At 38.1% G+C, this 15722-nt stretch overlaps 2 protein-coding genes across 3 annotated transcripts; one reads left to right on the top strand and one right to left on the bottom strand.

Annotated features, from left to right (window-relative positions):
* Positions 1-710: 710 nt before the first annotated feature.
* LOC143848470 (uncharacterized) lies at positions 711-9445 on the top strand. Its single transcript, XM_077357420.1, has 3 exons — positions 711-1787; positions 5857-7705; positions 8866-9445. The coding sequence occupies exons 1-3, from the start codon at positions 946-948 to the stop codon at positions 9250-9252; spliced, it is 3078 nt and encodes a 1025-aa protein (XP_077213535.1). The 5' UTR covers positions 711-945; the 3' UTR covers positions 9253-9445.
* A 1075-nt stretch (positions 9446-10520) lies between these two features.
* LOC143848477 (melanoma-associated antigen G1-like protein) lies at positions 10521-15664 on the bottom strand. Of its 2 annotated transcripts, none has more exons than XM_077357431.1 (7): positions 15508-15664; positions 15372-15420; positions 14502-14638; positions 14227-14379; positions 14026-14131; positions 13781-13895; positions 10521-10998 (listed from the first exon to the last, which is right to left on the bottom strand). In XM_077357431.1, exons 1-7 carry the CDS (start codon positions 15539-15541, stop codon positions 10960-10962), a joined length of 633 nt encoding a protein of 210 aa, XP_077213546.1. In that variant the 5' UTR covers positions 15542-15664; the 3' UTR covers positions 10521-10959. The 2 variants fall into 2 exon arrangements, with proteins under 2 accessions (XP_077213546.1, XP_077213545.1); XM_077357430.1 differs by having other exon boundaries at positions 14502-14745; positions 15508-15650.
* Positions 15665-15722: the final 58 nt, after the last annotated feature.

Raw genomic sequence — 15722 nt, 5'->3', positions numbered from 1 at the left:
CTAAATCGAGTTATTTTGTGTTGGGAATCAGAATACCACCTACCTAGGGTGGTATCAAAATCCACCCAAGATTCCACCTAAAATTCTGGCTAGGCATTCCTTTTGCACAGAGTAAAATCACCCAAGCGCAAGAATCGTAGGGATAGAATCAAACACCGATTCTTTAATTCTGATTCCATCAATCCAAATGCAAGAGGAGTATTTAATGAACTAGGATCTGGCATGCCATCGATATATTTTCCATGATTCATTGACATGATTGCAAATGGTCTTTTAAAGTATAGGCCATTAATCCATCTCGTATTTACAATCTCTTGCTTTGGGCAATGATCTTGAGCACTCACATCCCTGCATGTAAATCGATGGTTGGCAACAACTAAAACAAGCTAGAACAAAGAAAAATGGACGACCATATCGAATTGGTCAAAAAAAAAAAAAAATCCATCCATCGGATGGTTACAGTTCTCGGATCAGTACAATTTTAAAACTACAAACCATCCGCCCTGAAGCCCCCAATTTGGACGGCACCGATCACTTGATCAGCATGCAAAATGCCACGTGTCCAAAATCAAATCTCGATCACGATATAGAGAGAGAGCTCTTTTTTCTTTCTTTTTTTCCCGATAACATAGGATGTCCCCACCCCCTTCGGGAGTAGGACTAGTCCCTACGGATACGCGCAAAAGACCCACTCACCACTTGTATCAGGTAAGTCGGGGGCGGGATTCGAACACTGGTCAACAGTGAGCAAACCTGTGACCTTATGCCGAAGAGCCAATGCCTCGGTGGGTAGAGAGAGAGCTTTGAGAATGCCTCGGTGGGTAGAGAGAGAGCTTTGAGAGACAATCTCAAAAGCCTGCATATATAAAAACAAAAATCCTACCAACACCACTGTACAAAACTCCCACCTCGTCTTCATCTTATTTAGCCTCTAGCACAACCAAAATGGCGATCACCACCGTCGATTCATCCGATCTCCGTTTCGGTTCAATCCCAGTCGTCGATCTGAGATTCCTCTCCCAATCCGAGCTCAACTCCCTTTCCCTATGCTCTGACCACGCGTTCGACCCTCGCCGGTCCGGCGACATCGTCGTCCCAAAAATCGACCGGTCGGTCTTCAACGAGAGCGCCGGCAGCCGGAAACAGACTTACTCTCGCCTCCGTCTCGCCCCTCGCAACTCCGAAAAAATCTCCACCGTCGGTCGCCGCCGCCACATTCCCGTCTCCCCACAGCCGTCCGATTCCCCCGAACGTAGAGAGAACAAACGGATTGTTACCTTACTCCGCGATCTCTTCTCCAAGGACAATTCCTCTAATAACCAAACCCTAACCCTAACCGCTACCGCCACTGGCGGAAATGGAAATCCATTGTTGGAATCGAAGAATGTCGGGTATGGAATCGGAATGGAGATTGTTCCGGCGAAGAGGAGAGGGAGAAAGAAGGGTTACTCGAGGTGGAAGAATGAGAATGAGAATGAGAGTTCTCCTGCCATTGATGATAATGAGATTGAGAATCGGAATGGGATTCCGGTCGATGCGGTGGCGTTGGGGAATAGGCAGGATCTGTTTGGTATGGAATTGAGGAGGAGAAGTGAGGGATTGGAAACGGAATCGGAATTGTTAGGGTTTTTGAATGGGTTAGAGGGGCAATGGGGAAGCAGGAGGAAGAAGAGGAAGATTGTTAATGCAGATGATTTTGGGGATGAGTTGCCCAAAGGTTGGAAGATTTTGCTTGGTATTAAGAGGAAAGAAGGGCGTGTTTGGTTGTATTGCAGGCGTTATATAAGGTTTTTCTTTTCCTTTATTTTTTGGGCTTCTTTTTTTGTATGTTTTTGTTAAGTTGTTTAGTTGGAAACTCCTTCTCAATTCATGATGGAGTTTAGTTACTGTATAATGACAGTTTTGTAGAAAAATGGTGACATAGTTGAACTTGAGTTATGGGTTCTCTTTCCTGTAGTTCAAATGAAGCATTATAATATACAAACAAACATGCATGAATGTGTGAGTTTATGTGTAGGTGTAAGTTCATTTTGAGGTCTATGGTATGGATGAACTTGCATAGGCATATGGATTATGTGTGGATTTAAAACTGTATAACTACATGCTTAGGTATTTCTGCGAATGCTGTTGAGATTTTGAGAATAATTCTTGAATCACGTTAACTGAAATAAACCACCAAAACACCAGATAGGGTATCTATGAAATATTTAGGTCGAATGCCCACATTGCTTCAAGCAAGGTTTAAAATTTCGGTTTCGGTACCGGTTTCGGACCCTGAAATTTCGACATTTCGGTCGAAATCTGGTACAAAACCCAAATTAAATATTTTATTCAATATTAAATTTCGGTCGAAATTTCTGTGAAATATTAAATTAATATTTAAAAAAACAAATTTTTTGGGTCAAATTTCGGAAAAACCGAAATTCCGAAATTTCGGCCGAAATAAATGACCGTTTCGGTTTTGGGTGATTTCGGTGTCGGTCTCCACCGAAATCCGAAATTTCGGATTTCGGTCGAAATTTAAAACCATGGCTTCAAGTTGCCTCACGGCCCTCACCTAAGTAGGTCTATTGGATAATTTTATTTAGGTAACATCTCGTCTCAATCAATGGCTTGTAGTTGATGGTGGGGAAGAGAGCCTTGTGTATGAAGTATGAACTAATATATGTGGAATTGGATTTAGCCCCTGTTCGTTTGAGATTATGACATCCGATGGTGAGCCCCCAAACCGATTATAGAACTCAAATTACATTAAGTTTTGGTCCAATAATCAGTTTGGGGCCTCACCATCGGTTATCATAATCTTAAACGAACAGGACCTTAATGTGTGGAGTGATTATGATTATTTTTACTATGTACATGAGTTGCCTCATTCAAATAGTAGGGAATGATCTTGAGTTAGACTCCATCTAATCTCAATCATTCACTTGGAAGTTAAGGTCTGGAGTTTTATATAAGGTACAATTTAGTGTATGACACAGTATTTCAAAACTCAGACTCAGGCAAGATCTCTACCAAGGTAAAAAGAAGTCGGCACGGGCAAGTCAATGATTGATGCGGTCATTTCTTCTTTGGCTTGGGCAACTGGAAGGAGTTTTGATTGACCTGGTAGGACAAAACACTAACTCGGACAAGAACTCAGCAAGGTAAAAGGGAGTCTACTTGAGCGAGTCAACTATTGACTCGGGGAGTTTTTAAACAACGGTATGACCATATGAAATGGCCACATAGCTCATTCTTATTACGTTCATCGGATTTTATTTACAATTTGAATTTCTGCTGTGGATGGTGGAAGACAACAAGGATATCATCACACTTACAGAGGTCCAAACAATGGTGTTCAAGCAAAACATTACCGATACTTGTACTTGATATATCATTGATGCTTCTTTTTTCAAAAAAGAAAATAGCATTTTTTGAAGGGGTCATCCAAGATGCCATGGAGAATCAAGGAGTTAAAAAGATGGGGCCCATAATTATAATATGTATTGCACTCTACACCTAAGGGCAACCTATTGCATTCTACACCTCGGATTCTTTGTTTGAACTTATTCTAGCAACAAAGACACTATGCCTGGGAGAAATGTATATGTCTGAAAAAAGTCATCCATCAAAGGAAATGTAGTGCTAGGATATCTAGATCGAGATGAGCGACATAATTCAAGACATAGGAGGAGATGTTTTATGTCTAGCGGAAAGGAATTGATCTGTTAACAAGCTTTGCATTGCAACCGAGAATTTCATGGCTACATAATTTGGTATAGATTTTAATTAGTAAAATTTGTTTCTTTGTTATATTTGTAGATGGAATGGTTCTTACATTTTTTTCCAAAAAAAGAAAATAACATTTTTTGTTTGTTCTTTTCAAATTTTGTTTCATCTTTTTTGGAATAGAACACTGGAATGGCCAAAACATTGCAACGTTCCAATCTATAAGAAAAAAGGAACACTGAAGCAAAATTGCCAGCTAAGCTCGTGTCTTATGGTATGAGATACTTGTATTCGTATCTGTGTGTTTCATCTAGGAGAAATGCGGAGTCATATCTCTATTCCTTTTTCTTTTTTTTTTGAAAATTGACAAATATACAAGGGGACCAGTAGTCCCACTAGATTTACATAGTATGAATTGCCCAGGAGCATTCTCCTTGGCTCAAATGAAAAACCCATTACCCCTTACATTACCCAATAGCCTCAATTGAATCAAATCCAGCAGAAAGTACCAAATTTGTGGGACCCCCCAAGTCAAGATCGTGACCTGCCACGTCACACCGATTTCTCCACTAGAATCCGCTGGCAAATTCGATTTTCAAAAATCCCGCTCGAAGGCCCAGAGCTAGTGTACGCCCCTAACCGTACACAATAGCCAACCACCCAACATCATCATCCAATCTCCGGCAGCCTCCACCTCGAACCACCACCAAACACCGACAGCTCCCCATTAAAAATATATCAAATCCTTCCACCATCCGCTCCAAAACCTACTTCCACTAACCCAAAAATCATCCCATCCAAAAGTATACTCCAAGTCCTAACCCTAAACCGTAACCTTAAACCGTCATATCTTTATTCCCATGTCCATTTCTTTTATCTCTGTCTAGTTATCATACATATTTTCATAATTTCAACTATTCCTATCATCTTTTCTTTTCACTGTGTTCTTGTGAGTCTCATGGCCTTTTACTATGCTAATGCATCATTTGGTATACATGCCTTATGAAGTATCAAGGAGAAGATTGATAGTAGGAGGCGGTTGTAAGGCGGTGGCCTCCACTCTCTACCACCCTCCACTGTGTGCTCCATAGTGGATTGCCCATGGTCCAAAGATCATTCTGATTTGAAGATCTTAACCATCCCGATCAAGGTATTTTTGGTCATTGAATGTGGATTTGACCTTTTTCTCTCCATTTCCGCTATTGACCAGGTTAAGATCTTCAATTGGAGAAGATTTGGGAGTGGTTAAAATAAGGTGAAGGCAACTAGGTTGACGGTTGGATTGTCGAAGGTGGGATGTCTAGACAATATAGACACGTTGTGTTGTAGTTTATAAGAGTTATTTACCTTTCCAGATAGTTGACATGTATGAAACCCACATATAGTCAGTTTCCACCTTTCTTAATTATCATGACTTCATTCAGTATCAATAAGATTGGCAGCAGCAATTTGAAATTGATAGATAATATTGGAAGTTCAGTATGATAACCTGAAAATGTTACCAGTTATTGTTAGTACGGTTACCTTAAATAAAAAATTGTTAGCGGGGTTTATTTTTATGCCATTCATATAAGCATTTTGTTATTTGTCCCGCACTTCATGGCTGTGAGAATTGACAAAAAATAGAGTTGGTGATATAGTTGATTTTTAAAGTTTCGCACTGTTGTGCTTATGGAATTTTAGCACCAGTAATATTTGTTAGTCATTCCCATTCTTTCTGTTTTTCTAGTCCTATTTATCTATTCTATTGCCTTGTGAATTTTCTAGGATTCTCCAATTTACCTACCCTTAGAAAACAGTGTGCTCTAGGTTTTTCTCGCATTTCTTGTTTTCTCGTAAGGTTTTTTTTTTAATGACTTATTTACTTATAGGTTAGATGCATAAATTTCCTTAATATTACATTTCTAACTATTCATGGCTTGATTTACTTAATTATTGAGCCCAAACAATTCTCAATTTCTCAAACAAGAAAAAAAAAGACCAAACAGTGGCATCTCTCACACGGATCATGTTTTATGTTATCCATATGTATGTTTACTGATAAAATTATTGGTATTTTATCACAGTTTCTGCACTCCTGTTCTATGGTTTCCAAGCTTGGTTCTTTAGTGACATCTCCTTGTTCTCGATTCTTTTATTATCCAGCCCAAGCGGACAGCAGTTTGTATCTTGCAAAGAAGTTTCTTCATATTTGCTGTCTTTAATTGGACACCAAGATGCTAGACAACCCATCTCTGGTCACAATGATGAGTCACGAGCTCTTGTGACTCACAAATTGGCCACTGGAAGCGGAAATACATTTCCAAATTCATCTCGTCCTATTCAATTCCACCCCTCGGATTTATGGGTAATGCAACAGGCTGCGAGTCTTAATCGTAAAGGTGACATCACAAGGGAAGTCCCCGTTTGCTATTCGGCATTACCCATTTCTTCTCTTTGTGCAGTACCATTTGCTTCTTTTTCTGCAGTACCCATTTCGTCTTTTTCTGCTGACCATGAGAAGAAAGTTCTCTTATTTAGGGTTGAAAATCCAGCGAAGGTCCAAGTTCAGAACATTCTAGAATGTCACAAGTGCAGTCTGGTTTTTGGTGATAAGGAGTCATATGTTCAGCACTTGTTGAGTTTTCACCCGAGGAATCCAAAACGGTGTAGGCTTGGTAAATCCATTGGCAATGGGGTGATAATAAAAGATGGAAAATATGAATGCCAATTTTGCCACAAGATTTTTGATGAAAGACATCGTTACAATGGTCATGTTGGGGTCCATGTGAGGAACTATGTTAAGAGTCTTGAAGCCACGCCAGATGAGATAACTGAATTAAATAGTATTGACCCATCGCCCTTGGATGAAGCACCTTTAATGATCTGTGATATGGATGCATCCGTTGACATCGTAAAAGACAAGAATTCTATACCAGTAATTTCTCCTGTCAAATCCAATGATGAACTAAGCGCTGGTTCCGCTCATAGTAAACAAGATATGGAGCGTGAAACTGGTGATAGTCCTATGTGTGATCCGCTAGAAATTACTCACGGAATTTTGGCAAGCAACTCGGTTGATGAGCAGGATAGTGATTCTGAGATGAATGATGATAAATTGGGAAATATTGTTGAAACTAGCAATTCCGTGGGTGCTAATATCAATCCATGTTTGACTACTCCCTCTCTTAAAGCAGCACCAGATGAGATAACTGTACGAAATAGCACTGACCCAATATCCTTGGATGGAACACCTTTAATGATATGTGATATGGATGCATCGGTAGACATTGTTAATGACAAGAATTCTATACCAGTAATTTCTCCAGTCAAATCCAACGATGAACAAAGCACCGGTTCCCCTCATAGTAAACAAGATATGGAGTGCAAAATTGGTGATAGTCCAATGTGTGATCCTCTAGAAATCACTTGCGGAGTTTTGGCAGAGCAAGATAATGGTTCTGAGATGAATGATTGTAAATTAGGAAATATTGTGGAAAGTAGCAATTCCGTAGGTGTTAATATCAATCCATGCCTGGATGCTGCAACTCCCTTAGCAAGCAATGAGGAGTATATTACTTTTGGATCTTTTAATGAAGAAAATCTTTATTCCAGGGCCATGCTTGAGGATATTGATAAATCCAGCAACGAGCAGGGAAGAGGCTCTGAAAAGGAAATGGATTTTGAAAAATCCGTTGACAAGCTGGAATTGGAATTTGAAAGTTGTTTGATGACCCTGCCTGATAATGAGCAGCGCTGTGGTGTTGAGACTTATGGGAATAACATTTTTAATTGCAGTACAAAGGAACCCAAACGCAATGAAAAGGAAGAATCTAGCAACGAACTGGAAAATGATTCCGAAGGCATTAATCCTGGATCGGATAAAGATGCCGTAATGGAGATTATTGGGAGTGCAGAAGAGGAAATTGTAGAGGCGAATGTGGTTCATGATGCATTATCACTTTTGGTCCCATCATCAGGCAGTCTTTTCACCCTCAATGTGGCGTCAGACATGGTATAATTCTTCAGCCCTACAAAAAAAAATATTTGACTTTGTTGGTCTCTAGACTGGCGAACGTGCCTTTTATTTTAGTTGGATCATAACGTGCCTTGTATTTTGGTTCTAAATTATGGGGCTACATTCTTACTTCAAAACCTGATCAAGTGTGAATTTTTTTTGTTGCTTTATGATCTGGAAAATATTTGATATTTTATAACTTTATAAGAAATTATTCAGTTTTTACTTAAAGATAGGCACTAGGAAAAGCTCCTCTTATTCCGAGTTTGTCTATGGGTAGCTTCTATCTACCATGAATGACAGGAGGCAGTTCATCAGAGGCTGTCTTTGTATTTGTTAAAACCTCTTAATTCATTCCCTAATTTCATATTATTTGTATTATGACCAGAAACCTAGGTCTTTTTTCATTTTCTATCCTTGGATGCTTTTATGAGAAGTTATGGGTGCTTCTCATTTTTAATCCTCATCTTCATCCTCGATAATTATGAAAATGATATTTGACTTTTGTTTTGTTTTTGTTTTTTTAAAATTGACTTTGCTGGTCACTAGACTGGCCAGCGTGCCTTGTATTTTAGTTGGATCATAACTTACCTCGTATTTTGGTTCTAAATTATGAGGCTACATTCTTACTTCAAAATCTGTGAAAAAGTCAATGATTTTTTTTGTTGCTTTATGATCTAGAAAATATTTTATTTTGTAACTTTATAAGAAATTATTCAGTGTTTACTTAAGATACGCACTAGGAAAAGCTCTTCTTGTTCCCAGTAGTAGTCTACGGGTAGCTTATATCTACCATGAATGACAGGAGGCAATCCCTCAGAGGTTGTCTTGGTATTTGTTAAAACCTCTTCATTTCCGTTTTTTCGAATGGTCTCTTCATTTCCTTCTTTCATATTATTTGTATAAACTATAAAGAAGGTTTCCCAGAAGATGAATGATAGATGCAAGGGCACCCTTGCACAAACATAATGACCTGAATTCAATCAAGGGCCATTTTCTGGCTGTTTATGTAAGGACGCCCTTGCATCTATCATTTCTCTTCCCAGAAACCAAGGTCTTTTTAATTTTCTAGCGTTGGATGCTTTTATGAGAAGTTACAGGTGCTTTCGTTTTAATCCTAGTTAATTAACTTTTCGTTCTCTTCTTTCGATGGACAGGAAGAAGACAAATTCAGTAGTGTTAGCCAGAACCTTGAGAACATATCAGGTTTTGAAGAGCTGAGGTTTGATGACATTGAGCCATCAAAGTTTTGTTTTGTGTCTGGCCAAGATTCAAGCCCACTGGCAGAGGCACCCATGGACATGACCTATGAGCTCAATCCCTCTTCTCAGTTTGAATGGGATACAGTCTTACCAAACATGGTTTTCACGCATCAGCTCACTACTTTGTGTGTGTGGTGCAGATCAGAGTTCCACCATGACGGTGTCAACCCTGAGACACAATCAGACTCAGTTGGTTTTATGTGTCCAACCTGCAAGTTGAAGATTTCAGGGCAACTCAATGTGTTGGACAATGGCTTGTCTGGGAGTTCTCAAAGACTCTGAATGGATTGACATTCTTTCTCTTAGGATATACTTCTCTTAAGCTAGAGGTAATTCTGTACCTCTTGGATAATTCTTCATCTGCTAGATCTAGTTGGTATTTGACTCTAGTTTAATTGGTTGTTTTGAATTTTGAATTTATATTTTGTATTTTCTTCTTTTGGTGAAAATCATGGTCAATAGTATTATGCAGGGATGACTAGTGTTTGTGGCTTATGTTAGAGATCTCTTAGGTGATGCCAGAAGATATTGAAGGTTCTTGACACTTATTGTTAAGCATCTGGCCGGCCTGAGGCTCCATTTCTTGTTCAGTAAATGGGTGTGAAACAAAATTTGCACCCATTTTCCACTTAAAAATAGGTGCAAAATTTGTTTCCCATTCATTTTACATAGAAAGAAAAGGGCCTGAAAAGTTGAAATTTCCCGTCCTCTCAGCAAAAGTTTTAATTTAATTCATATATCCGAGAATGATTTATTCTATAATTATTGGTAATTTATTGAAGAACCAAGGAGATCCATAATATGCAAAGCTGAACAATGAAACCGGCGTGAGAACTGGATTTTCAAAGCTATGTAGAGTCGCTTCAATAGATTCCCATTCTCCTGATTTCAAAGCTATGGAGAGTCGCTTCGAGTGATTCTCATGCTTCCAGAGATTCTCATTCTCCCGTTTGTTCCACTAAGAATGAGAAGCCTAGCCGAAAATTCCCTAAATTGAAGACCAACACAGATGCATTCAAAACCATCTTTGCTCCTACATTGTTCTCTTCATTACCAATAACCCAGATCCTTAATTCTCGTTTTAAATTTGAAAAGCTATGCTTAGACTATGTAAAATGTCTTTCGCAGAGAAAATATTAGTCTGAACCATCAATAACAAATGCAAGTGGAAGAACCTCAAAGCCCCATTGCCTGCCTAACAGGACTTGCTTAGTTGCTTATTATCTAATAGACCATCGATTACAAAATTGGAAATTCAAAGACCTCAAAACCCTGCACAGTTCCTTCAAAAGGATTCTGAACTGAAAGCATCTGTGTCTTATAAAAACATCCTCGAACATTAAAACACAAATAGCTCAAAAAAAAAAAAAAAAAACTTGCTTAGCCCACTTTACACGAATTTTGGTTTGTGTTGCCTTGTTCTTATCCTCCCCAAGAAAGTAAAGAGTCCCCTACCATTGTGGAAACTCCCCAATAATATATCCTGCAACTGGCCAACAACAGCTATCTTGCAAAGGCTAACAGATGCACAGTATTTCAAGTAAAACAGATTTAACAAAATATACTTTAGATTACAAGAGAAATCTAGTAGTAAGCTGTTTTTCGTAGATAACAGCCCAAGATTAGGGCGACTAGAATTTTTTTTTGGGTCGAATTGGTCACAAAGACTGAAACCTAGGTCAATGAAATTCCTGTAAAAGTCATACCACTAAGCTAAAGGCAGACTGGCAAAATAATAGTTTCAACTACAATTTCCATTCAGCAGACTAACTTCAATAATTCGATGCAACAAAAAAAATACTATTGCAAATCAATTTTATGGCTGATATATGCAAATTTCTTGATGGCCCAAGAGTATGATCTTCATTATACCCTGGAGATGTTTGCAGGGAAAGATCATTAAGTAATATATCATCTCACATCCTGAGGAAACTATGTGATGCTCGGCTAAGTAGTGGAGTTAAGCTGCATCATGCTGTTGCTCGAACATTAATCGACTTCCAAGGAGGCAACGTCTTTCTTCACAATCTGCCATCAAGCAAAAAATCTTCAAAACTTCACAAAAAGAAAAAATAATATTTAGAGAAAACAGACAAAAGGGGTTGAAAATCAGTAATAAATTCCTTTCAGTGCTTGCGGCCTCATGCATGACTTTTCTTAGTTGAACTTAGGTCGCTCCACGACCACAGGGGTGAGATTGATATAATTTTGGCCTAGATTGACTTTGGCAAAGTTTTACTTATGTATCTAGAGAGCATCTATCCAATTTCTGCAGGGGGTTACTTCATTGTTTTTTTTTTATGTGAGAGTAGAAGCACCAAAAGGAGAATTAGGAATTTTTCTGATAGGAGATAATAGTTTTTTTCCCTGGAGATGATCTCAAAATTTGACCAAGAAGGAGAAATTTTTAAAAAAAAACTTTGTTGTTGAGCTCAAATGGGAAAAAGACAATTGATCGCATACTAAGCCCTAAGCTACAAATATCTCTAAATTCAAGTAGAGGTAGAAAAGATGATAGCAAAAATAAAAATGTTTTAATAAAAGTGAAACATGGTTGTAAAACTTATGACTAAATTTAATAAGAGAAATCCTAAATTTGAGGGAAAAAAACTTTTGCGAGGGAAAGTCATGAGTCATCTCCGTTACAAAGAAAAAGGGAAGTTGTGTAACTCCCCATGAAGGAAAAGTTGAGAACATTGAACCAAAAGTAAAGGATGGGGTAGCAGTTGCCAACGATCCCAGGACAAAATGCTAAAAATATTATATGATCTTTTAGGAAAAAGAATCAAATCTTTTGGAGAAAAGGCAATGCTGGCCTGAGAGTGTTGTGATCTTGGATCTACATTACCACACGAATTTTTCATTGTTGAAATAATCTCTGGAAAAGAAACCGTGACACTCAGCCACAGACAACTTGCTTGAATAAGACCCTACCTATGACTTTTGAGTTACAGGGGACTTCTTTGGTACATTGCTAATGTTGCTACATTGCCATTGAATTTTACCTATGTTTCAAATGTATTAAATAGAACGTCATTCTTCCATTATCTTAGTGTGAGCATCAACTGGGTTTAACAAGAGTAGGAGGATTTTCACCTCAATTTATCAGATCCATGGCTACATGTTGAATTTTTCATGGTATTTTGATTGTATCTCAAATACTTTTATGCCAAAGGCTTGAGAACATGTGGTTTTGAATTCCATTGAAGCCATTGATGGGCATTGAGATCTGATCCATTCAATTTTGGACAGTTTGGGTGAAGACTGAGTTTGGGAATTGGCTTTATTGCTTGTGATGGACATACTATATTCTGATCGGAAAGACACTGTGCTGGTGAGTTTTTTAGTAAATATTGCTGGTTGCACAATTTAATGAAAGTCCATTTGGACTAGAATCAAGGTGGCTTTCGATATAACTCGAACACAAAGTTCACTTTTATGATGTTGTGCACACTCTCAGTTATTGGAATGGAAGTAGGTGCTAAGTGAACAATTTTCTACCACCTATCTAAAGCAAGGACTGACTGTGGACTTGGACATAAACTTCATCTAACCGAGACCTCTTCCCAAGCACCATTAGTTATCGGTGTGGTCTGAAATTACACATGCGCTCCTCGTCACATTCTTGCCTATACCTCTGCATCAGTTTCCCTCAAAAAGAAAAAGATGATGCCTTGAGAGTTCTCTTGTAGGAAACTTCAGGAAAGAAAAAGGTTTTTATCTCGACAAAAAAGAGTTATCTCATCTGTAAAGAAGACCTCTCCCCTTTGGGAGGACCGTGAAAGAGACTTTCTCAAAAGATCCCCATGAAGACTCTTTCTCAAAAGATCCCATAAAAAAATATCTCTGGCTCAAGGGCATTTCTATTCCAGGAGGACCCTTTACAAAAACAAAGTCAAAATCTTTTCCGACTCAAGAGTTCCTCTTCCAGGAGGACCCTTAACAAAATAAGTCAAAGTTGTTAAAATATATAATCTAAAAAGAAGATTTTTCTCCACTATGAGATTCAAGATAACTAAAAGGAGTTACTCACTTGGGAGGACCCTTTACAAAAGAAAAGTCAAAGAATACGACTCAAAAGAATTCCTCTTCCATGATGAATTACAAAAGCAGAGTGAAAACAAATTATCAATATTTCGTATGACAAGGAGTTTCTCCTCCGGGAGGACCCTTTACAAAAGAAGAGTCAAAGTTGTCAAAACCTTTCATCTAAGAAGACAGTTTTCTCTCCTCTAGGAGATCCAAGATGACTCAAAGGAGTTCCTCTTCTCGGAGGACCATTTATAAAAGAAGAGTCAAAGAATATGACTCAAGAGAGTTCCTCTTCTAGGAGGACTCTCTTACAAAAACAGACTTATGACTCAAAGAAGTTCTAGGAGGACTCTCTTACAAAAACAGATTCAAAACAAATTATCAATATTTCTTATGACTCAAAGAAGTTTCTCCTTGAGGAAGATCATTTACAAAAGAAGAGTAAAAATACGAAAATACGACCCAAGAGAGTTCCTATTCCGGGAGGACTCTCTTACAAAAAATAGTTGAAACGGATAATATCTCTACGATTCAAAGGGATTCCTCTTCATATATTAAAATGATGGATAGCACTATTCCTTTTCCTTTAGTAACATTTCCCACCGAAAAATGTTGCAAAAAATATGGCTGGAAATTAAACAATACACGATACACAATGAGTACAATCAAGCAACAGAAAGGTGCCAAACTAATGAACCATTTATCTCAAATTCATATTGTTTAAGAAATACTAAGAGAGAGAGAGATAGAGAAAGAGAGAGAGAGCTTTATAGCACACCTGTCCAATATATTCTTTCAGTCTCTCATTAATTGAATCATCTAATGCTCTCTCGGCCAGCTCATACATCAAAGCATTGCCTTCAGGGCCATTAACTTTGTCCTTCTGCAAATACCTACACAACATAAACCATAACAAATGCTGAGGAACTTGTCCGATGACAGAAGCCTAGAGTCATCCATAGAAAATATTTCTTGTGATTAAAAACCAATGCTGAACTATAATGTTATAAGACTAACACTAACCTCTGCTGGACAAGTGCCTCCAATGCCTGCTTGATGTTTCCGAAGAGTGGATGTTTTTCATCACTTTCATTTAGTCCAAGCCGCCTTAAGTGATGCCAGAGATTTTCTGTTATTATTACACAATTTAGAACAACTCCAATCAACAAAAACATTGCCTATAATGATTATTGAAAGAATATGGATTAAAAAAACAAGACATACCTTCCGAGATTTTACCTCCCGCAAGATGCACAATACCAAGTACAACAAAAGTAAAGCCAGTGATGTGTGAATTCTCTTTTTCCTCGACATATTTGCTGTATATCTCATTAGGTAGCTTACTCGTGATGACATATGATTTTGCATCTACTGCATCTGTATACAACTTTGAATTATAATTGGATTGGACATAACTTTTAAAAAAATAAAAAATAAAAAAAATTGGATTGAACGTAGGACGAATAAGAAGGATAGAAATTGTTGTGAGAGAAGCTCACTCTGTTGAGAACGGCCCTGGTTCGTCGATGAAGGACGTGATCGTTGAAGCTCCCTCATTTCATACCCAAAAATGCTTGAGAGCTTTTCTCTTGCCTCATTAATAACAAGTGATGGAAGGGAGCGCTGGCGATAGTTTCTGGTTATCAGTTGAACAAGTTCATCCCTTTTAATTGGGCACCCAGAATTTTGGTGGGTTTTGAAAAGGACATAGCGAATTACTTCTGCAACGAGCTTATCTTTTTCCTACAGAGCAAGAACATTCCACAAGCCAATATACAGATTGTTTCTTTGATGTGATCCATTACAACTGAACTCAAGTCAACTAAGCCTATGTCCCAAATTAGTTGGGGTCGGCCGATGTGATCCATTACCCATAGACTTATTTTAGTAAGTTTTTTCATGAGAGATTTATTTAGCTATTTTATTTGGGATTTATTTCTATTTTTAGTTATAATTTTTATCCTTGATGTAGGAGATGTCCACATCATCATACAACCCACCTGCAGACAACCCTGAGGTTCCTTAGAACAATGCACTCAAGATACATTCGGACATGACCTTTGAACCCTAGGTTTGCACCAATTTAGTATCAGAGCCTAGGGTTTGCATTATTCTTTGTAAAAGGGTAAATAGGTTTTATTTTTCCTCTTCTTTTATCTTAATGGGTTAGAGGCAAGGTTCTATGACCTCCTCCTGTATCTATTTTTTCTTATTAATAAAATTTCAGGTGCTGCCTCAAATTCCTAGATAAATTCAGGGCTTTAAAAAAAAAAAAACAATATACAGATAGTTTTGACATGATTATCAAATAGCATACTGTTAAAAATAAGATTATCAGATAGCATTAATGAAAGTTTCTTGAAATAAACCTCAGCAGACACATCAATTTGAGAGTACTCCTCGCTGAGATTTGCCATCCTGTAGAAAATAGGCACAAATTAGCACTCTCTGCTTGAATATGGGAAAAACAGAAGATTTTATCCATGAGAGAGAGAGAGAGAGAACCTGTGAATCTGTGATCGAATCGTAACGGTAACATAAATCAAGCCTATTGTAGAGAGAGAGAGAGAGATTGGTTTTGTAAGGCGGGAAGGGGAAAAGGGGGCCGATTGGGTTGCAAGGTTTGGTTATAAAAAGGACGGTGACTTTTAGGCTCGTCCCAAACAAACACTCTCAGTGTGAGTGTCTCGAATCCATCAAGCCTCTTTAGACTTTAGGCA

The sequence above is a fragment of the Tasmannia lanceolata genome, unplaced genomic scaffold (assembly GCF_043159265.1).
Source record: "Tasmannia lanceolata isolate RefF3 unplaced genomic scaffold, GAP_Taslan_0.1 ptg000016l, whole genome shotgun sequence".
NCBI classification, from domain to species: Eukaryota; Viridiplantae; Streptophyta; class Magnoliopsida; order Canellales; family Winteraceae; genus Tasmannia; species Tasmannia lanceolata.
The sequence above is the reverse complement of the archived record's forward strand: the minus strand, read 5'-3'. Positions and strand labels throughout refer to the sequence as shown.